The 22,911-nt window shown below is 40.8% G+C and overlaps 3 protein-coding genes across 4 annotated transcripts in view; 2 read left to right on the forward strand and 1 right to left on the reverse strand.

Annotated features, from left to right (window-relative positions):
* Nucleotides 1-15,605, forward strand: part of ranbp2 (RAN binding protein 2) — a 37,012-nt gene extending 21,407 nt beyond the window's left edge. The window contains exons 17-30 of one of the 2 annotated variants that reach the window (XM_015037041.1): nt 85-168; nt 319-460; nt 718-812; nt 903-5,445; nt 7,056-7,133; nt 9,165-9,347; nt 10,430-10,525; nt 10,622-10,797; nt 11,819-12,068; nt 12,158-12,247; nt 12,335-12,489; nt 12,926-13,199; nt 13,922-14,259; nt 14,764-15,605. In XM_015037041.1, the coding sequence (XP_014892527.1) occupies nt 85-168; nt 319-460; nt 718-812; nt 903-5,445; nt 7,056-7,133; nt 9,165-9,347; nt 10,430-10,525; nt 10,622-10,797; nt 11,819-12,068; nt 12,158-12,247; nt 12,335-12,489; nt 12,926-13,199; nt 13,922-14,259; nt 14,764-15,069 (6,810 nt within the window). In that variant the 3' untranslated portion in view covers nt 15,070-15,605. The remainder of the gene's footprint in view (nt 1-84; nt 169-318; nt 461-717; nt 813-902; nt 5,446-7,055; nt 7,134-9,164; nt 9,348-10,429; nt 10,526-10,621; nt 10,798-11,818; nt 12,069-12,157; nt 12,248-12,334; nt 12,490-12,925; nt 13,200-13,921; nt 14,260-14,763) is intronic. The other variant, XM_015037042.1, reaches the window with a different exon arrangement.
* Nucleotides 15,606-16,836: 1,231 nt separating this feature from the next.
* On the forward strand, nt 16,837-21,890 carry tpt1 (tumor protein, translationally-controlled 1). Its single transcript, XM_015037047.1, has 6 exons — nt 16,837-16,959; nt 17,530-17,603; nt 19,529-19,713; nt 20,615-20,720; nt 20,802-20,918; nt 21,461-21,890. The coding sequence occupies exons 1-6, from the start codon at nt 16,932-16,934 to the stop codon at nt 21,461-21,463; spliced, it is 513 nt and encodes a 170-aa protein (XP_014892533.1). The 5' UTR covers nt 16,837-16,931; the 3' UTR covers nt 21,464-21,890.
* Nucleotides 21,891-22,254: 364 nt separating this feature from the next.
* Nucleotides 22,255-22,911, reverse strand: part of LOC106950291 (general transcription factor IIF subunit 2-like) — a 59,676-nt gene continuing 59,019 nt past the window's right edge. Inside the window, exon 10 of the mRNA XM_015037046.1 lies at nt 22,255-22,264. The gene's annotated coding sequence lies outside the window, so the exon portion shown is untranslated. The remainder of the gene's footprint in view (nt 22,265-22,911) is intronic.

Genomic DNA, 22,911 nt, shown 5'->3' on the forward strand with positions numbered 1-22,911 from the left:
TTTATAAGCCTTGTTTTTTGTGGAAATAAGTTTTTTTTAGTTTTTTTCATTTTTTTTTTTTTTTTTTTTTTTTTTTTTGTTCAGATTTCACCAAAGACACCACCTCATTGGGTTGAAGACCAGAAAAGTCTCCTTCAGATGTTATGTCAGCAAGTAGAAGCCCTCAAGGTAATTATCTCAACTTTTTCAACTTCTTCCACTCCAGAATGCAAAAATAAATTCACTAGATTTTTGCAGAAATGCAAATGGATTTAGTTAGTTTAAAACATCTGCTCTACACCAATGATTTGCATCACTGCGTTTACCTTTTTCCCCTAGAATGAGGTTCATGATCTCAAACACAACGCGTCAGTGAACTCCGGCTCGCCTCACCATAAGATGTATGGAGACGCCTACAGAAACGAGAGTTTGCAGGAGCCGTTCACCCCGGTCCAGTCCTACCACGGAGCCCCACTAACTGGTCAGTGGTCCACGCTGCTTTCAGAAGCTATTCAGTCCTGGAACCGCTTCACATTCTGTCACATCCTAACCACATAAACTTCACAGTTATAAACTCTCATTAAAATACATTTGTTTGTGGTTGTAATGCAACAAAATATGAAAAGGTTCAAGGATAAAATACTTGGGAGCCTATCAATATTTTGCCAAGGTATTTTAAATAATTGTTTTTAAAAAAGCATATTTCCATCAGTTTATTAAACTGTTTCTCTCTCTTAGTTTCCACCACAGGCCTTTCTGTTAATTACAACCAGTCTCCTGCCTACAACTCCCAGTATTTACTGCGGACAGCGGCAAACGTCACCCCCACCAAGGTGATTATCATCATTTAACATCCATTTATATATAGAAATAAACTTCTCCCACCTGTTGAGTGATCATTATTATTTAATCTTTTCACACAGGGTCCAATGTATGGGGTGAACCGTATGCCCCCCCAGCAGCACATGTATGCCTACCAGCCGCCCACACACACGCCTCCGCTGCAGACCGCCCCGTCCTGCATCTACCCTCCGCAGGAACAAGTCTTCGGTTCCCCCCTTCGGTTTGAATCTCAAGCCACAGGCCTTCTCTCTCCATACAGTGAAGAATTTCATGGGCAGAATGTCGCCCCGCAGACTATTAACCCCACTCTGCCTGAGCCTGGCTACTTCACCAAGCCGTCTGTCGCCCCCGTTCAGCCGCCGAAGGGCGTTGAGGGGAAGCCTGTGGACTTTGGGAAGCTTTCCTTCAGCCAGCAAGCTGCAGCTGACGTACCCAGAGTGCCAAATTTCGGCGCAGGGGCAGTTGGCCTGGCTACAACCTCACCTGCTTTTAAATTCAATGGTTTTCCCAAATCCTCTGAGAGAGATTTAAGTTTCTGTTCGCCCCAAACCAAGCAAAGTGAAAGTTTGCTCGACCTCCTCACTTCAGACCTCCCCCCAAAGCCCGACTCGTTTCCAGAGAAGCCGTCGGCCCACGAGCAGCCCTCAGGCCACCAGAACATCTTCACCTTCGGAAATAAAAACATAAGCAGCTTCTCGTTTGCAGATTCCACTCCAAACGCGCCAGCTAGAAGTTTCTTTGGGAAGCCGGAGCAACCGTTTAAGTTTGGTGAAGCAACGGCGTTTGGCATCGGCAAGACGCCAGAGCTGGAGAAAGCCGCAGAGAGCGACGAGAGCACACACGTTGAGGAGGACGAAGACGGTCCTCACTTTGAACCGATCGTCCCTCTCCCTGATAAGGTGGATGTGAAAACAGGTGAAGAAGAGGAGGAGGAAATGTTCTGCAACAGGGCAAAGCTGTACCGATTCGACACGGAGACAAAAGAATGGAAAGAACGAGGAATCGGAAATATTAAAATCCTGAAACACAACACTAAAGGGAAGGTCCGCCTCCTGATGAGAAGAGAGCAGGTCCTTAAGATCTGTGCAAATCACTACATCACTGCAGACATGCTGCTGAAACCCAACGCTGGCTCGGACAAATCCTGGGTGTGGAACGCCATCGACTATGCGGATGAAGAGCCTAAACCTGAACAGCTGGCCATTCGCTTCAAAACTGTGGATGAGGCGGCTCTTTTCAAAACCAAGTTTGAGGAAGCCCAGCAGGTGACGAGCAAATCACCAGAAAAACAGCAAGAGAAGAAAGAGGAAACCCCCAAAGACTTGGGTTTACTGGCTTCTCGGTTCGCTCTTAAAGAAGGCGAGTGGGACTGCGCCGTGTGTGATGTACGAAATAAAGCAACGGCTGCGCAGTGTGCAGCATGCAACACTCCCAATCCACAGTCTTCATCTAAACCAGAACTTCAGGCTACTACTGGAGCCAAAACCAGCCCATTTAGCTTCAAGTTTGGTACAGATTCATCAAAGCCCAGTGGTTCAACCTCAACATTTACAGGATTTGGTGCTTTTGGAACTTCAGTTCCCTCCTCTTTTACATTCGGGATGAGCTCCTCAAAACCTACCGACAAACCGGCTGGTCCATTTGGTTTCAGCTTTGGTTCACAAATTCCCACAAAGCCAGAGCAGTGGGACTGTGGCAAGTGTTCTGCAAAGAATGAAGCATCAACAGACAGTTGTGCTTCTTGTAAAACTCCTAAAACTGCAGTCAAAAAAGACGAGGCAGCACAAACTGCTCCAGCACCAGAAGCTCCTGCTGCACAGTCCTCTGTATCTGCAGTCGATGCTGGATTTGCTGCACGCTTCAGCAAAAAGCCAGGACAGTGGGACTGTGATGTTTGTGAAGTGAGAAATGAAGCCTCTGCAAGCAAATGTGTTTCCTGTCAAACTCCAAACCCAGCTTCAAAACCAGCCACTGTGGCTCCAGCAGCTCAATCATCCACTGTGGCTCCAGCAGCTCAATCATCCACTGTGGCTCCAGCAGCTCAATCATCCGCTGTGGCTCCAGCAGTACCAGCTGCACCTGCGGTATCAGGGTTTCTGGCAGATTTTGCCAAGAAAGACGGACAGTGGGACTGCAACGCCTGTTTGGTCAGAAATGAAGGGTCAGCAGCTCAGTGTGTTTCTTGCCAGTCTCCAAATCCAAATCCTTCTTTAGAGGCCATGTTTGGCAAGAAGGAAGGAGAATGGGACTGTGAGGCTTGTCTTGTGAGAAATAAGGCCTCTTCCAATGAATGTGTGGCCTGTAAAACCTCAAACCCTAATGCTAAAAGCACAGTCACATCTGCTGCTTCTGCCTCGTCTTTCAGTTTCAACTTTGGAACCACGAGTTCATCCAACCAGGCTGCTGGACCTGCATTTACTTTTGGAAGCAGTGGTGCATTTCAGTTTGGACAAAATAAAGACAAAGCTTCAGCATCTGCATTCAAGTTTGAAACTCCTCAGGCTGCGCCAGCCACCACAACCTCCTCTGGATTCTCTTTTTCAATGCCCATCCCAGCTGGTGGCTTCAAGTTTGGCGTTCAGGATTCTGCAACAGATTCGGCCTCATCTAATAATCAAACTTCAACAGGGTCCGCTTCCAGTATCCTCAAAAACATGGCTGACAAACACAAGGAGAAAGAAAATGTGTCTACGCCTGCCGTAGACCAAACGGAAAAAGATCAAAATCCTTTAATTGCTGGAAAAGCCGATGCGTTTAGTTTTGCAGACTTGGCCAAGTCCTCCGAAGGAACCTTCCAGTTTGGCCAGAAAGATCCCAACTTCAAAGGTTTCTCCGGAGCAGGAGCGCAGGTATTCGCATCGCCACAGACGACCCCTACCAAGGCAGAGGCCTCAAACGAACTGGAAGACGACGGCATGTATAAAACGGAAGAACACGACGACATCCAGTTTGAACCAGTGGTCCAGATGCCTGACAAAGTGGACCTAGTGACTGGTGAGGAAGATGAGCAGGTCCTCTACTCCCAGCGCGTCAAACTCTTCCGATTCGACTCTGGCACCAGTCAGTGGAAGGAACGGGGTGTAGGAACCCTGAAGTTCCTTAAAAATAACACAAATGGCCGGCTGAGAGTGCTGATGAGAAGGGATCAAGTTCTGAAGGTTTGCGCCAACCACTGGATCACCACCACCATGAACCTTAAGCCGCTGGCTGGTTCAGACAAAGCCTGGATATGGATGGCCAACGACTTCTCTGATGGAGATGCTAAACTCGAACAGCTGGCCGCCAAATTTAAAACGACGGAGCTAGCAGACGAGTTCAAAGAGAAGTTTGAGGAATGTCAGAGACTTCTTTTGGATATCCCTTTGCAAACGCCCCACAAGCTGATGGACACTGGCCGAACGGCTCACCTCATCAAGAAAGCAGAGGAGATGAAGTCCGGTTTAAAAGACTTGAAATCGTTTTTGACTGATGAGAAGACGAAAATCCAAGACGACGAAGTGCAGGGAGACATTACTGCCGCGAGCGAACTTTCCAGTTTAGGGGTCAGGCCTCATGGGGAAACAACAGGCCCCACCTTGGAGTGGGATAACTACGACCTACGGGAAGAAGCTTTGGATGACACTGCTGACTCATCGGTCTACACCACCCCTGTTTCGAGCAGCCCCCTGAGGAAGAACCTCTTCCGCTTCGGAGAATCCACAAGTGGGTTCAGCTTCAGTTTCCAACCCGGCATCAGCCCATCCAAGTCTCCTGCGAAGCTCAACCTGAGCAGGGCCTCAGAGGGTACAGACGAGGAGCAGGATACAACTCAAGACGAAGAGCGAGACGGACAGTACTTTGAACCCGTTGTACCTTTGCCTGACTTGGTTGAGACTTCTACTGGAGAGGAAAATGAGCTGGTGGTCTTCAGCCACAGAGCCAAACTGTACCGCTATGACAAAGAGGTGAAGCAGTGGAAGGAGAGGGGCATTGGAGACCTCAAGATCCTGCAGAGTTTTGAGACCAAACGTGTGAGGTTAATAATGAGGAGAGATCAGGTGCTCAAGCTCTGTGCCAATCACTGGATCTCATCCGCCATGAGGCTGGAGCTCATGAAGGGGGCAGAAAAGGCCTGGGTCTGGAGTGCCTTGGACTTTGCCGAAGAGGGAGAGGGCAAAGTTGAGCAGCTGGCTGTGAGGTTTAAGATGCAAGAGACTGCAAATACATTCAAACAGGTCTTTGAAGAGGCCAAGGCAGCGCAGGAAAAATCCGAACTCATGACTCCTGTGACGCCAAGACTCTCAGCACCATCAGAAAGTGGACCATCAGCAACATCTGAAAGCACAACTACATCTCTTTGTGGGCAAGCAGCTATTGCTGTTCTGGAAGAGACGACACGGGAACGAACAGCCACTTCTCCGGCCGCCAGGTCGACTGCAGCTGGGTCTCAGAGTCCTGTCAATCCCCTGAAGACTGTGGTGTCTCCACCGAAGTTTGTGTTCGGCTCTGATTCTGTTCAGAAGATTTTTGGCTCTCCTAAGTCAGAGTCCCAAGCATCTGCATCTGTGTCGGGGTTGACGGCCAAAGATGGTGAAAGCTCAGTCAAGCCTACGATTCCTGCGCCAGCATTCAAAATGCATACAGGTAAAAAAAAAAAAATGTTATGTTTTATTTTAATGTCCCTTTTGCTTCTCATTGGTTGGTCCAAGTTGACACTTGATCCATCACCAAAGTCTGTTCATGGTTCTCAGAAGGTTCGGCTCACTTTTTTCTGCCAGTGCTGCTTTTTAAAATGTAATAAGACAAGTGTTATGTTTTAGATGTATTAATCAGTGGCGGCTGGTTGTGGAGGAGAAAAAAAAATCTAAGTATTAAAAATGATCTGTAAGCATTTTTAAAATTTGTATTACCCTGTGTTCCTTAATGGTGTTTATTTAAATGTAGTCAACATTGAATTTTAGTGAATTTATAGTGAGTTTTCCCCAACAGGCTCCTTTTTGGGGGCACTACTGACTAGCTTTCCAGAGGTGAAGCTAAATAGCCAATCACATGTGGTTGCTAGGGAAAGGAATAAACATTTAGCCAATCAGAATAGCTGATTGGGTCTCAGAATTTTGCTCTTGCTAGTGAAGATGCCGGAATGTTTTGGGTTGCCATGGTGATAAAGTTGGAAAGAATTCCCCACTTTACCACAATGCAGAGGATTTTACAGACAGCTGGTAAGCTACAGCTTCTGTTCCTCTGCATGTTAGTTTTAGCTACCTTATTGGTCTGTGGTCTTTATGCTTTATTTTACTTTTTCTTTTCATAAGCTACTATAATTTGTTCTTTGCTGTTGATCAGTAATGAACATTGCAGCTCATTTGAGTCTTTTATTCTGGACAGGGAAGGGAATCTATTAACAGAAGTTTATCCACCAGCCGCCACTGGCATTAATGTGTGCGAACAAAACCAAAGTAGTCAGAATTAAAATATCCTGCATACACGCTCCTGTTTAGATTACATTCACTCATTCACATGAACACAGTATTGTTTTGGGGCTTTTGGTGACAAGAATTGGGTGCACAAATTTGAATTCTTTCTAACCAAGAAAGAAGCACTACTCCAAAATCAGAACCTTAAGACACAGCTGAAATTTGGAGAGAATGTTTTTGGTCATATGAAGCATAACCTGAGCTGAGGAATCCAGGTGAAACTTTAAAGCCTAAGAAAACTAAACCAACTGTCAAACATGGTGGCATATGCATCATTCTGGGGGTCTATGTTGTTACCAATAGTGCAAATATAATGGAAATATTGTAAGATGATTTCAACATTATCCAACTTAAGCTAGAACCTGAACACAGTTGCATGTCTCCAATCAGGTGTATTGGACATATTTAGCTTAAAATCTCTAACTTTTCTATTCCTCATAAGAAGAGTGGTTGAATAATTGGCCAATAATTATGCCAGATGTTTATTGTTTGATATACAAAGTGTGTAGTTTCCTACATATCATTATTTGAAGAAAATCAACAATAAATATAAGTTTGTGCACTTGATACTTGCTTTTGAAATAAATCCTAAAAAGCCAAACAATACGGTGAGTTTCACGCTGATGATGAATTTTAATTATTAAGAGGAGCGCTCAGGGATTTGGTTAAGACTCGGTTGTCACACACTTTCTCCCATTTGAACGATCTTGGCATTGTTTTCTGAACATGGCAGCCTCATATTTAGTGTCTCTTCACCAACAACAACCCGTCATCCTTTAGGGCTGGATTTTAGGCTTTTCAAAGATAACCCAATGGCCTTTTGGACCAGCACATCCACCGTCCAATTTGAAAGCCCAGGTACTCCAACTATTGCAGTGTGTGTTAAAACCCCTCAGCTGTCACCTGGCTGGCCCCGACTTCAACAAACAATAACCTGTTTGCACGGAGTGGACAGACCAAACAGACTGAAGCTAACATGTTGCATGTCGTGTGTTGAAGTTCAGTCCTTGGTGTCTAACTTAGCAACTGCCCAGCATCCCGATGTAAGCATCTTGTTCAAAACAAGCTGTAAAACTAATGACATTTTTTACCTTATAGGCACTGTATATACAAAAGTAAATAGCTGATTTTTTTCCTTTATTTTACCCCAAATTATTTGGATTCTTCACAGATCCTATGCATGCAGTTTTACTAAAAGTGAAGGAATTTAATATAAAAAAGCCTTTATTTTTTAAAGAAGCTGTGCATAGCTAGTTGTGTTTCCACTACAAAGCTTTAATAGTCTGCTAAAGTCAAATAACCACAATTTTGCAATAAGACGCATCAAACAGTGCACAAAAAGGAGAAAGACAAGAGAGTTTTAATTTACTTGCAAGGAGAATGGACAGAGACATGCATTAGTTATCTCCTACCGCTCTAAAGCACGTTCTGCCGTACCCTCTCTTTTCATTTCCTTTGGGTGGTCCCTAGTTGCATAGCTTATTCTGTTACCTTGAGTTAATTACATAGTGTTACTGTTTCTTCTGTTGTTTTATCTTGAGTCACAGTCTTGTTGCACCTCCAGGCTGAGTAGTGCAGAGTGTGAGTGCAGAGTCCAGTTCCTTTGTTTCCTCCTGTAGATGCAATGCAGGAACTGATGTACTCACAGAACAATGGTGATATACAGCACGATTAAATCAACTTCACACGTCAAAAACATAAGAGCACAGCAAACTTAAGATAAAATACTAAATATTTGTAACAACTCATCATTAAAAACATGGCACTGCTACTTCCTGTTGTCATCTTTGTGTTTTCTGCCAGTAGTAACATCTGGCTGTTGATTTCCATTGCAGTTTTGTTCACAAACAAGCTGTAAAAGTAATGACATTTTTTACCTTATAGGCACTGTAAACAGCTGTTTTTTCTTTATTTTAACCCAAATTATTTCGATTTGTCACAGATTCTATGCATGCAGTTTTGGTAAAACTGACTGAATTTTATATAAAAATGCCTTTATTTAAAAAAAAATCTGTTCATAACTAGCTTTGTTTTCATTACAAATGAGATCGAAACTTTAATATTCTGCTAATGTAAAAAAAATAAAATAAAATAAAAATTCGCAATAAGAAGCACAATTAAAGTCACATGTGAATAAGTCATTAAAAACACTCTGTGCCATTATTCTACCACCACTTTCTGTCGTCGTCTTCGTGTTTTCTGCCAGTAGTAAGATCCGGCTGTTGATCACGACTTGTTATGGGGGAAAAAAAAATTATTTCCAATACAGTTTTACGAAATACGCTAATTTTGATGCATTCAAAATACCGCCTAATTCTGGCACAACAACTTAGCAAAAAACTTTTTTGTTTTTATTTCAAAATTGGCATGTTTCCATTTAAGCAAATTTATTTTCATAATTCCAGTTTGTGTCATTATGTGGTCAACGAAAACGCAGTTATTGTCCTGTAAATGTGCATGAAGTGCAGTGTTGAAGCGCAGCAGGAGGCAGTAAAAGTAAAATGTTTCCTGAAAGGTGATCTGAAGACACAGGATGTTCCTTCAGGGAGACACGCACTGTGACATTTTTCACAGAGCCATTTTTAGTGCTGGATCTGCAGCAGCAGCATGAAATGTAATTTGCTGCCTGGCGAGGCATTTGCAGATGATGTGCACATCAGCAGAAGCTAATTAGGGGTAAAGCTCAAATGTTTGCGTAGTTTAATGTCATCGAACTACCACAGGTAGTTTCTCACTGCAGTAAATCACATGCATGCGTTTCATTGTTGTGCATGTTATTTTACGTGACTGTGTGGATCTAACGCTTGCACTGAAAGCTACAGTAAATAAATGTGACTAATGAGTCCTTGAAGTAGCTTAATGTTCACTGCTGCTGTATCTGTATCATAGGCTCTCCTCAGGCGGCGGCGGAGGCGTCCAGCTCGGGTTCGGATGACTACTCCGATGTGGAGATCGTTTTCGTCAGAGAGCCCACAGCCGAGCAGGCGGCTTTAGCCAGGAAGCTCCTGCTGCCTCTCACCTTCTTCTGCTATAAGAACGAGCCAGGCTACACCAGCGATGACGAACCTGACGGTGAGATCTGATTTATGAAAAGCGCAAAACTACTTTCTCCACCTTGATTGTGATGCATCCTGTACAACTCTACTAAACATCAAGCAAATCTATTGAGGGAAAAGCATCATTTTCCACAAATATCAACATCTAATAGAGGAAAATGTGCTCACACTCATTAAAAAGTTTTGCTTTTCTCCATTTAAAACTTAAAAATAAATGTAAAATTTTACAAAAAATATACAACAAATTTACCATTTAAATTTTTTTTTCTTTCTTTTTCCAAAAGATAATGTGACATTTGTGGCTCTAGACAAGTTTACCAAAAATATCTCTTTGGGTTGTAAAGGTTGTTGTGGTTAAAATTTAAATAGATGATTTAAAATTTTAAGCGTCACAATAAGTCCAAGCTTGCATCCAAATCAATATAAAGTTTTATGAGAATCTAATACAGCATAATCCTAAACCAAATCTGCCAGAAAGTCAGTGGAGTCGTTTTCACAATCTGATGGATTTAAAGAATGTTTGCAATGAGGAGCATTTATTGAATGTGATGATTTAAGATCAAAATTATATTATTAATTCATACACCAATACAAGCAGGTTACTGTTTTGTCTGAAACATACTGGACACTTTTCTAACACAGGTGAAAAAAAGCTTTAAAATTATAAAAAAAAAAATCATCCACGTTGAAATATGTCAGAAGTTGATCACAATCTGCAGTTAATTTCGCCTGGATTAGCAAGTCAATCTGAACAAATTAGGATTTTTAATTGGTGAATTTCCATCTGTTTGTATAAAGATATGCTGCTGCAGTTTGCCAATTTGTCATAATCCACTACACTTGCTTGTATAAATCTGTACCAAATATTTTTCTGCTGGTGTTGTATTTAAGGAGACTGTTTATGCTTGACCAGCAGATTTAGAAATTAAGTCCATCTTTATTTTTCCTCATGGTTTTGTATTATTCAGCTTATTTTTACAGCATTATTGGTGTTAATACCTGGTAAATTAACGGAAAGCAGAATTGTGAGCTAAAATTTAATATGCTACCTAAACTTAAAAATAGGAGATTTTTACTGAATTTCTTTTTTATGGTTAGATGAGGACTTTGAGTCGGCTGTAAGAGCTTTGAATGGAAAGCTCTACCCAGATCCCCCTGAAGCAGCAGCAGCAGCAGCAGCAGTCTGTGCTGAGGGTAAGCTGCTCAAACTTTATCGCACTACCGTCATAACAGCAACTAAAACACATTTGAGTAATTCTCCGTCACACTGAACCTCTGTGCTGCTCTCAGAGCCAGACTGCCAGTTTGTTTGGGAGAAGAAACCAACACCAGAGGAAGAGGAGCGGGCGAAGAGCCTCCAGCTTCCCCCGACGTTCTTCTGCGGCCTGAGCGCCACAGACAGCGACCCGGACAGCGAGGAGCCTGAAGACTTTGAGACGGAGCTACGCAAAGCCCAACAAGACCTGGTAATGGGTCACATAGAGTTTTATCCAAATTTTCACCTGCTTTCCTCCCTTCTGACAATCTTTAAGGGGACCTATTATGCAAAATTCACATTTTATGAGTTTTTATATTTGCTTTTGGGTCTCAATTGCTTCTAAAGATGACCCAAAAGCTTAAACACCCAAATGTTTAATGTTTTTTGGTGTCCTGAAAATGAGCTGTTTCAAAAACCTTGCGACTGTCGAGTCGCTTTCCATTGGCAGGTCTCCGTTACCTAGCAACCTGCAACTTGTTACCTAGCAACCCAAGCAGAGCTCCAGCACATTTTCTCAGCTGGTTTTACCGCTGCACAATGGCATGGAAAAGACAAGTGTTTAGTTATTGACATACCATCCAGAAACTACTGGCTGCAGTCTTGTTGGTTGTGCAGGAGGCTCAGCTTTTGCTTTTCAAAGATGTACGGTTGTATAATGGCACATCTGTTTGCAGCCATTTTCACGTGCGAGTGTAAAGATTGAGTTGGGGGGCGTGCCCAGCAGCAGATTATCTGGATTTAAAGTGACAGAAGGCCCTAAAACAGATCAAAATAGACAGAACTGAGCAGAGTAAAATCTCATCTAAGAATCATTTTGTGCAAAAAATTAATGAACATCTAACTTGACATTTGGGAGATTTTTGACGCAGGTCCTTTTCTAAACACCAAAAAACAGCTTATTATTATTGTTTTTATTTCATTTTAAGGTCTTGGTCTTATTTTTTCAGTCAAATTAAATCTGTTTTATTTGTATATTGCCAAATTACATTAACATGGAAAAAATGTTAAATATTTATAAGTATTCATCAAACACAGAGAAAATTATAATATTTAAGGTTTATTAATGGGTAGTTTTATTAATGGATAGTTTTATTAATACTGTCTGTGGTCAACTTTAAATCTGCCGTCTGTTTCTCAGCCTTTCGTTTTTTTTTTTGTTTTTTTTTTGCCTACTGCTTTTATAGTAACACGCTGATCAGAACGTCATTAAATAATGAAACTTTCTCCAGGTTGCCCAGTTAAACAGAGGTGAGCCGGTCTCCACCGATCCTGCAGAACCCTCGCAGGCCTTGGCCTCGGGCCCGTCGACCAGCAGAGCAGAACCTGCAGACTGCAGACCCACTCCAGACGATCAGCCAGGAGAAAAACCCACAGACACTCAGAATGAAACTCCCAGCAGCAGCAGCAGCTCTCCTATCGACCTGTCCACTAAAAAGAGCCCAGAACCAGAGTCCAGAGCCGACACCACAGCTGCTCCGGGTACAGACTTTATAATCTGAGTTTCACCAACATTTTTCTGGTCAGAATCAGAATAATTGAATTAAAAATCACGTTTATTTCCCTCTCAGATTCTTCCTCCTTTGGCTTCAACTCACTCGGTGGGTTTTCGTTTGCTGACCTCGCCAAAAACACAGACGGATTCGCATTTGGATCTCAAGGTTTGTTCTAGCAGAACCTTTGCCAAGCTTCTCTTTTCCACTGTTCTGAAATAATTTAATTATGCCTGACGCTCTGTCCTCAATCAGATGCCAATTTCTCCTGGGCGAATGCCGGAGCAACTGTGTTTGGAGCTGCAGCTCCTACTGAGGCCAAACGCACGGCCGCCGATGAGGGAAGTGATGAAGAGGAGGCCTCCAACAACGTGGATATCTACTTTGAGCCCATCGTTTCTCTACCGGAGGTACCTTCAAATACGCTCCTCATTTTTATGGTTAAAATATTTAAGATCTCAGAGCTCCAGGATATGAATTGAGATTAAAATATCCTCCTTTTTTCATTCCAGATCAGAAATTCTCGTAAAATTACTACTTTATTCTCCATTGTCGTACAACTGTTCTCTTGTACTATAATTACCTTATTCTCATAATTAAAAATAAGAAATATTAGTTTGCTCTGAATGTTCTGTCCCTGAGATGATCTGAACTCAGAGTGTAAGTAAATAGAAACTTGTAAAACACGCTTGTCAAACTAAGGAAACTCAAAAATTCCTTTGGTTGGGGAACAAAAATCCAGATTTTCTCAAAACTAAATATACAAAAAACAAAATTTCAATTCATCAAAAAGCTCGATTTAACGCCAGCCCTTCCTCTCCTCTAAACGTTTTTTACTCTCTTAAGGTGGAGACGAAATCTGGCGAGGAAGATGAAGAAATCTTGTTTAAAGAGCGAGCCAAGCTGTACCGATGGGACCGCGACCTCGGCCAGTGGAAGGAGCGCGGCATCGGAGACCTCAAGATCCTCTTCCACCCGACCAAACACTTCTACCGGATCCTGATGCGAAGAGACCAGGTGCTGAGAGTTTGTGCCAACCACACCATCTCAGAGACCTTGGAGCTGAAACCCATGAACACCTCCGCCAACGCACTCGTCTGGACCGCCACCGACTACTCGGGTACAAATATTTAAATGGGGAAACTATGATTCAAAGTTCACATTTTGCAAGTTTTTGTGCTTCAATTTGGGTTTCTAATGTTTCTAGAAACAGTCCAAGGTTTTAAAAACCAAAAACCCAGCCAGTTTTTGGCATTAAGTTGATGTTGTTTGGAAAACCTCCTGAATGTAAGGTCACAAATAAAAGGGCACTTCCCCTCAAGTAGCAACCTCAGCAGAGTTCTGCCCGTTACCTAGCAACCTCAGCAGAGTTCTGCCCGTTACCTAGCAACCTCAGCAGAGCTCCAGCAGGATTGGTCAGCTGGTTTTGCTGCTGTATGTGTACTGGAAAAGACGTTCTTTGTTTTCCATTCAGAAACCACTCTGCATTCTTGTTGGTTGTGCAGAAGGCTCTACTTTTGCTTTTCAAAGATGTACAGTTGAATAATTAAAAACTTAAGCGTACCGTACGCTAAAGGAATGTGATTGTTTTTCATTTTAAACAGTAAAATGTTTTTCTTTAGAAAAACATTTTTTACATAAAATAAGCTTAAGTGGTTAAATGAGAAATTTGCTAAATGTGCCTCTTGTTTTTTTGATTACTAAAATAATCGTCAGCTGCAGCCCGATTACAAAATGTGAAAAGGTTCAATGAATATGAATACCAATATACATTGTGTATCTAATAAAGGGAAAGTGTTGGTTTTGTTGCCGTCTTCCTAAAAGTTTTGCTTCCTCCTTCAGACGGTGAAGGTGTGGTGGAGCAGCTGGCAGCCAAGTTCAAAACCTCAGAGTTAGCAGAGTCGTTCAGGAAGACCTTCTGCGAATGTCAGAGCCGCATCGGCCAAACCGGTGATGTCTCGGCGCTGTCCAGAGTGCAGGAACACTCCAGAGACACGAACCCGCTGGTATTCCTCAGGGTGGCAGCCGACGGCGAGCCGCTGGGCTCCATCACCATCGAGCTTTTCTCTCACATCGTCCCCAAAACGGCGGAGAACTTCAGAGCGCTGTGCACCGGAGAGAAAGGCTTCGGCCTGCAGAACTCCGTCTTCCATCGGGTCATACCGGACTTCATGTGTCAGGTGAAAGAATTACAGCTTGAAGAAGTTGTTTAATTCGCTGATAGTATGACCTAAGGCTGAGAGGACTAACTGAATTTATCGTGATTAGTCAGTTATTGAAATAATCAACTAATTTAGTAATTGATTAATCATTAACTGGAGTATACAGACTCAACAAAAAGGCTGTTTTCTGAAAGGACAACACATTTAGAGCAGTAATAAAGCCAAAACTGTACAAAAAACCTATACATTTTGCATTTAAGATAATAAAGGTTCCATGTAGAACTCCTTAAGTGAGAGAGTTTAGCTTCACGTCGGTCAAATTACCTAAAAAATATTTATATATGCATTAGGGCTGGGTGATATGGCTTAAAATAAAGTGTTCAATTTTCAATTTCAAACTTTAAATTATTTATTTTAATTTTTCAATCACTTTATTTTCCAAATGAAAAAGATGCAGATGTGCTATATTTTTTTTGTTCATATTCACATGCTTGACCAATCTTCTGCTTCCTGCCGTATCAGGGAGGCGACATCACCAAAGGTGACGGCACCGGCGGCAAATCCATCTATGGCGCCGCGTTCGAGGATGAAAACTTCGACGTCCGGCACACGGGGCCGGGCATCCTGTCGATGGCGAACCGTGGGCGTGACACCAACAACTCGCAGTTCTTCATAACGCTGAAGAAAGCGGAACATTTGGACTTCAAACACGTGGTGTTCGGCTACGTCCGGGACGGGATGAGCGTGGTGCAGAAGATGGGAGAGCTGGGCACAAAGGGCGGGGCTCCCGCCAAGAAGCTGGTCATCACGGAGTGCGGACAGCTGTAGCTGCTCGGGAGGGAAGGTCCAGACCGTCGGCCTGGTCTGAGTTGGAATGAAGTCGACTAGAAGCTGGGAAAACTGCAAGGTCCAATGCACTTCCTGGACGATCTGGGAACCTCAGTGGAGTCACTTTGGTGGGAGGCTTTCGAAGCAACATCACTGCATCACTGCATTTTAGTCATTTTTCAGATGTTTATTTTTCATGCGTGTATAATTGTAAATGGAACACTTCGTATTGTTTTTGTTTATTTCTATGTGTTGTCCTACTTTTTTATTTTTTTGAGGGATTATTAAAACATACTTCAGCTTTGTTTGGTTTGTTTCCTCCACCACAGACGAACATTTCCCTGTTTGTTTTTCTTTCAGTCAAATGTATTCACAGTGCAGATAATTGGACTTTCACCAGTTGAAATAATCTCAATCTTAAACTGATTGGTTTGGGGATTCAGCGTCTGTACAGATTGAGAGATTACCAAGAAAAATTGCTTGTTGTACTGGAATAATTTGCTGATAATTGAGAAATAAATTTGCTTTACACGTAATGCGTGGTTCTCATGTTTATATATAATTATAATTTTGGGATAATTGCTGATTTTCATCAGCGAAAACATTTTGATGACTGTTTTCCATTACAGTGTTTTCTATCACAAAATCAAAAATTCATAAACTAATCTTGACAAAATCTGAAGGACTTGATGGGGTATGTAAACTTTTAAATGTTTAAGCTGAAGTTAGCCACAACTTTTCCTCTCTATTACAATTATAGTTTGCATGTCAGATTAGCTTTAATCTGACATGCAAAAGAAAAATTGTCTTGGGAATTTGAAATTCAACTTTTCTAACTTTGTAAATTACTCACATTATTGGCTAATTGACTCACAATAGTGCTTTACCTACACATTTAGTTGAGTTTGGAAAGTTGTAATTAAATATAAATATAGAAAATGGTGTAAAAAAAAAAACATTGGTTGGCTAAGCTTTTCCAGAATGGTTCCCTTAGAGATGTTTTAGGGATTTGAAGAAAATATTAGAATTTTAACTTTTCAGTGGCCCTAATTGTCTCCTGTAAGTTAACCTTTTCGTTTTGGAAATGTGAAAATTCACACTCTTTTGACTCATTAGTTCAAATTAAAGCTTTAACAACACCTTTAGTTGTGATGTTGGAAAGCTGTAGTTGAATAAATATTTAAAATGGTGTCAAAAACTGTTTGTTTTGGGGACGTTTTACCAGAGTCGTTCCCTTGGAGGTTGTTTATGGGACTAGCTTGAGAAAATGTCAGAATTCTGAGATTAAAGTATTTTTCCCCACTGGCCTTAACTGTCTTCTGTAAGTTAACCATTTTGTTTTGGAACATGGAAATTTAAGATTTCGAAATTTGTAAATTACCCATCATTTTTAGATAATGGGATCATATTAGGGCTTTAACTACACTTTTAGTTGTGTTTTTTGAAAGCTGTACTTGTAAAAAATATATAAAATAGTGTCAAAAATCAGTTGTGTTTTCCCTTGGATGTTGTTAGTTTGAGAGAAAAAAAGTCAGAATACTTTTTTTTAGTGGTTCTACTACTTTTTATGAAGTTAACCGTTCTGTGTTGGAACTTTAAATTTTTAAATGTCAGATTTGGACATTTAAAATCATATCGATGCGGGTTTTTTGATAAATTACTCGGGGAACACCGTTGTAGTACCGCTGTTAGCCACCACTCCAAGGGGGGCAGCAGAGCGCGGAGCATCGGTTGAGTCACGGTGACATCAGCAGGATGTAAATGCAGCGGCTCGCGGCCTGATCGGTCTTTTTCCTCTGCCGTGCTGTAGGAGCGGTTGGCCTGCTCTCTGTCTCTGAAGATTTTAACACCCAAGCCGCAAAATGATCATCTACAAGTGCATCATCAGCAGTAAGTAGTCGCCGTCGAAGATGTATTTTACGTTGTTAGTCGCTGTTGCGGCCGTTAGAGTTTAATTTAGTTTCCAGTGTGTGGTTTGAGTTAGCTCAAATAGCCGGCTAACTCGTGTGTATCGTGATTGAGAAGTTAGCGGTAACGGAGAAAAAAAAATTACCGGTAAATCAGAGGGTTACCCACCCATTTTGGCTCGTAAGTTTATATTATTGCTTTAACTACACCTCTATATGTGATGTTATAAAGTTATAAGTGTATAAAACGTTATCGGAAGCAGTTAGGTGGCTAAGTTTTAGCAGAACGGCTGCTTTGGTTGTTGTAATTGGGGTTAGTTTCAGTGAATGATGTGGCCTTTCTGCCGCAAGTAGCTGCTGCTGCTGTTAGCCATCGGAGCATTTTATGACTCTTACATTGGGGTTGTACTACAAAGCATGACTTAGATCGCGTAATTGATTTATTTCACAAGCAGGGAACGTCGTTCCCTTTTAGCGGATGGCGCACCCAGCTGTTCGTCTGTTGGCTTTGTTTTAAGTTTCGTCTCTCTTTATTCCCCCTTTCTCCCAACAGATGATGAGATGTTTTCAGATACCTTCAAAGTAAAAGAAACCGAAAGCGGAATCTTCTATGAAGTTGAAGGGAAGGTGAGTTCAGAATTTAATCTAGTTGATTAATTATAACTGATTTTAAACTCCTTTTTCTCTTAGCAGCAAATAACTGCTGCGGTTATGAAAAAACTCACTTTATTGATGGTTCTTCATGTTTGACCCACTTTTATTGGGATTTTACTTTTCGCAGCAGTGTTTCAGGGGCGGGGTGAGACTTTCTGCTCCTCTGCAGTCTGAAACCAGTTCTACAGCTGGTAGAATGCGCATTTAAAGAGTTTACTAGCAACAGGGCTGGTATGCAGTTTCAGGTGTATGACTATCTTGAATAAAACTTTACAATAAGGATTTTTGCATACGGTTTTGAAGTTGTCCAGTTATACTTGAAGAAATTCTGCAAAATCGGATTGTCCGTCTATTCTTTAAATTGTTAAAAAATACAAACTCCCCTCACCTGTTAACTGTTGGGACATTTTTATTAATTCACTCTTTTTGCCCTTTACCAGACTCGCCAAGAGGTTCGAAGACACCAAACGTAATGCAGACGCTAAAAAAAGAAGAGTTTAGATCAAAACATCATTTATTTACATCCACATTGGTATCGGTGGATGTTAGTCTTTTATATCTACGTTGATCTGATGAGCAAAACGACAGATGTCTTGGTTTTTATCTTGTTTAGGTGTAGGAAGTGTGATCACTTTAAAAGGGTAATAAAAGTGTGAGGAAATGTAAGTTATTTTAATTGGATAAAGATTTGAAATAGTTCCTTTTTGTCCGGAAACTAACGCAGCGCGAGACAAAGTCGCGTTCAACAGTCTGTTGTTTTCCACTCAAAAATGATTAAAAAACAAGTTGAGTTTACTTTTTAACACCTAATTCACTTGAAACCTCAGTGTAGGATCTAAGAACCATTTAACCGTCTCCAGTATAAAAACCCTTAAAGCAGAAAAACTGCTGGAAAATCGCTCACGACGATGTGGTATCATTTTGTAGTCAACGGCTCATTTTAGTGTATAATGTCTTTCTGATGATCTGACTTTAGTTTAGCCAGCTGGTTTTAAACTGAGGTCTGAAGAAACTAAATGTTGCTAATTAAAAGCCAGAATCTAAAATACAATTTGCATATGAAGTGAAGAAACTCGTAACAGTTTATAGCAGTTCATTATTATGCAGATTTTCTGTTTTTAATAATTTTCTTTGTTGGATTCGAATTGATGTGAAATTGTGAAAATAAGGGCAGTTTGATTATTTTTATGGATTTGAGACGTTAAACACCAGAAATGAAATAAAATAAAATCTCAGATATTTTTCTTTCACACCAGATCCAATTTTAATTTTATTCTTCCTTTTTAATTGATTCAAAAAGAGAAATTACAGATGAATATTTGTATATTTCAGTCATCCTATCTGAGCTGTATGAGGGTGTCTGGATATGAGAATTGTTGTTGATTTCAGGATAAAGATGTAAATTTATCAGAAAAATGTCTCTATTACAAGAAAAATGAGACGTTTATTTAGTCATTAAGGTCTGATGTAAGCAGCTCTGTTCTTGGTTTGCTCTTCTAAAACGCTTTAGTAGTTTGTAGAATCATTTGAAAGTCGTGCAGCTGCTGCTAATTTGATGCTAATGTGTAAAAGATGAAATATTTCCCTATATGTAGGAATGTGATGCTCAGCATTCCTATTTTTAATTTTTTATTCGTTTTTAAGTCAGAGTTCTCATAAATTTACTTAATTCTTAGAATTTTATGACTTAATTCTGATAATAATCGCTTTATTCTCGCATTATAATAATCATAATTAAGGATAAAAATTAGTTTTTTAAATGTAGCCTGGCTCTAATATTCTGTGGTAGAGTTGATCTGGGGATGGTGACGACCCAAACCCAAATTTCAGCCACCAAGAAGCGACGTAATCTGTGAAAATGATGCAGCCGCTGCTTGTCTTCCTCCTCTTCCTCCCAGACGGTGACCAGGACAGAAGGGTTTGACGACGCTTTGATTTCAGCCAACGCCTCTGCTGAGGAGGTGTGCGAAGGCAACGAGTCGGCCACCGTCTCCGGCGTCGACATCGTCCTCAACCACAAGCTGCAGGAGACCGGCTTCGACAAGAAGCAGTACATGGCCTACATCAAGGAATACGTCAAGGCGTGAGTTGTTTGTGAATCACCTGAACTGAGATTAAAATGTTGGTTTAGAGCAGGAGTGTTGAACTCATTTCCATTCTGGGCTTCATCAGCGTTCTTAAAGGGCCGGTTGTGGAAGAATGTGTTGATAAAACCCGTTAAGAAACTGTTAAAATATTAATGAACATCTGTGTATTCGGTAAGTTCTTCCTCAAATTAAATGTTGTAGAACGTCCAGGTTTTCATGATTATTCTGAGATCAAAATAACTGACTCTGTAGAGCTAATTTAGAACTATTTACGAGGAATCCTGCAATATTTCCACTTTTCTATGAATGTGAGATTTTTGGTACTTGCCACATTAACTACAGACCAACTGGAAATCTAGTAAAGCTGAGGCAGTGGTGGAGTAAAAGTAAGAAATACTGCCACCTGCAGGTCAGAGGCTGTCATACCTTCTGCTTTTAGATGGCCACTGCAGTGGAAAATTTTATTATATTAAATTCTGACTTTACCAACATAACTTTTCAACAAAATCCCCCTTATGATAATAAAATATGTAATATTTTATATGAATCGCATCACTAAATGCTTTTTTGCCTCCACAGTGGGGCTACTGGACGCTTCATTTGTTTTTTGTTTGTTGCTGCAGAACCGTTTCTATTTATTGCTAGTTATGCTAGCTTGAGGAGCAAAGCAGCTTGATGAGTTTGACTGGCAGCCAATCAGAAAATGAGCATCAGAAATAACATTTAAATAAATTATTTTAACTTGCATTTTATGAATTAAGACAGAAAAATAAAAAATTATGATGAAAAATGTAAAATGAAGATTTCTTCTTATTTTGCATGTTTTTCCTCATCTTCTGTCTGCCTTTGAGGCCTAAAAACTCTGTAGATTGCTGATGTTGCCGTTTGTGTGCGCAGGGTGAAGGCCAAGCTGCAGGAAACCAACCCTGACAGAGTGGAGAGCTTCATGGCTGAGGTCCAGCCAGAAGTCAAGAAGATCCTCGGCAACATCAAGAACTATCAGGTAGCTCCATGTTGACGAAACAACTCATTTTGTCGCTTTGTTTGCAGAATCTTGTTTTCCTGACGCACGTTTTCTTTTCAGTTTTTCACAGGGGAGTCCATGAACCCGGAGGGCATGGTGGGCCTGCTGGACTACCGCGAGGACGGCGTCACGCCGTACATGCTTTTCTTCAAAGACGGCCTGCTGGTTGAGAAATGCGTACGTACTTCGTGTGACGACGAAAACTTATTTAAAGGGGCAGCACCATGTAAAACGTTTGAGCTTTACGTCATGTTATGTGTTGCTTTGATTGAAAAATCCTGTAATCTCCATGGCAACCATTCAGCTGTCCAAACCGCCTGGGTGGACATAGCTCCGCCTCCCTCAACTCCTTCAGACTAGCCAGCAGCAATTAGCAAACGCATACAAGCTACTTCTCAGTCCAACGCTTATAAAAACTTTACTAAAACAGCCATATTAAGGGAAGAAGTTTTTAAAGACAATTTGAGGAGTTAAATCACTGTTAAATGTTATTTGATACACAGTTTGGCAGAGAACCCAAAAATTGTACTCAAGAGTAGAATAGAAAAAAACTCCCTAAAAGTAAATATTTTCCAAAAAGCTACTCAAGTAACTAGTTACTATTGAACAACTGAAGTTAGCATGGTGCCATTTTATAGCACAAAGCCAAAGTGCTGCCCCTTTAACAATCGACTCCATAGCAACAGAAATAACTCTTAATTTTCTGTTTCTGTCCACAGTAACTACCTGGAACATCATCTGCTGTGTAATTGACTGCTGCTCCCCAAAAAGCCCCCAAATGCAGACTGCAGGAGCGTTACTCTACATCATGTCTGAACGGATCCTCGTCCTGTCCTCACTGTGGCCCGCAGCACCACTAAAACTGTGGGGAATCTATTGCCATTTGGTCACCAAATACAGTTTTTAACTTTCTTTTTTGCAGTATTTTTTTTTTTTGTTTTCCTTTTGGGCCAGCGCTCATGTTGAAAATGAAACGGCAGGACAGAAAGTGAAGCTCCGACTGGCTGCAAAGCAGTTTTTTCTGTTTTAGCATCAAGTTTGACATCCACGGCCTTCATCATGCTTGGGTTTCTGGTTGTGTTAAACGAGTCCATCTCCAATGCAAAGACTTCAGGTTCAATTTGAAAATAAAAAGTACCTCTACTTTAAGTTTTTCTTTTGTTTTCTTGGGGGGGGAAACATTTAAGGTATTGGCTGTGACAAAAAAAACTTCTTGCTGCTTTTACCAAGTTTTCTGCAAATCCTGCATGTTTGATTCTCATCACTCAAAAGATTCATATAAAATCCCATCTGGCAAGGACAAAGGTAAACAAATGTAGTTTAAACTACAATGATATGCTTCAAGTGTTTACAATAAACATTTAATTTTTTCTAAAATTGCATATCAATAAAAAATGATTGCAGAAATGATTGGTTCAGTGATTAATTTAAAGGATAGCTGTAAAAAGTCACTCCATATTTTTAGTTTTATCTACTTTTGCTAGAAAAAGTAAAGCCAGCTATTTATATTTTTAAATAATTTTCTGTTTTGCATGTTTATATAATTTCAGTGCTGATATAACAGGTTTATATTTGTACCCTGCTTTAATCCTGAGTCATCAGTACAACGCAGTGATTTAATCACATTTTTTTATCTTACCGATAAAAAAAAGATCAAGAGGAAGTCAGAGCCAGAAAACCTAAAACTCTTGAAATACAGTTTATTTCTCAAAACAGATTTTTAAAGTGTTGCTTCTAAAGCAGTTAAACTACCATGAAGATGTATTGCCAAAACAGAGTTGTACATTTTTACAAGGTTTTTCTGGAAAACGCCAACAGAAAAAAACATTTAAAAAAATTTAACACGCCTGTGTGAAAAGGGAAAGACTTCATCCAAAGATCCTGCTGTACCGGAAAAGTGAGGGATTTGTTACAGGTGACGCCTCATAAGGTGATTTTTCACTGATAAGTGTTTCAGTTGCTGTGAGAACCAGGACCAGACTTCACATTTCCCTCTTTTTCTTTTTGGCCAGTGCCACAGGTGTAACAGGTGATTCAGACTGAGCAGCCCAAAGACTGCTTAGAAATATAGCCAGAGTTCCTAGACTAGATATATAGACAGAGGTCAGTGATTTATTAGCCTGGCGGACCACCAGACTATGGTTATTTTAAACGTTTTTTTTTTTTTTTC

The sequence above is a fragment of the Poecilia latipinna genome, unplaced genomic scaffold (genome assembly GCF_001443285.1).
Source record: "Poecilia latipinna isolate Pla-1442-1.1 unplaced genomic scaffold, P_latipinna-1.0 Scaffold390, whole genome shotgun sequence".
In the NCBI taxonomy this organism is placed as follows: Eukaryota; Metazoa; Chordata; class Actinopteri; order Cyprinodontiformes; family Poeciliidae; genus Poecilia; species Poecilia latipinna.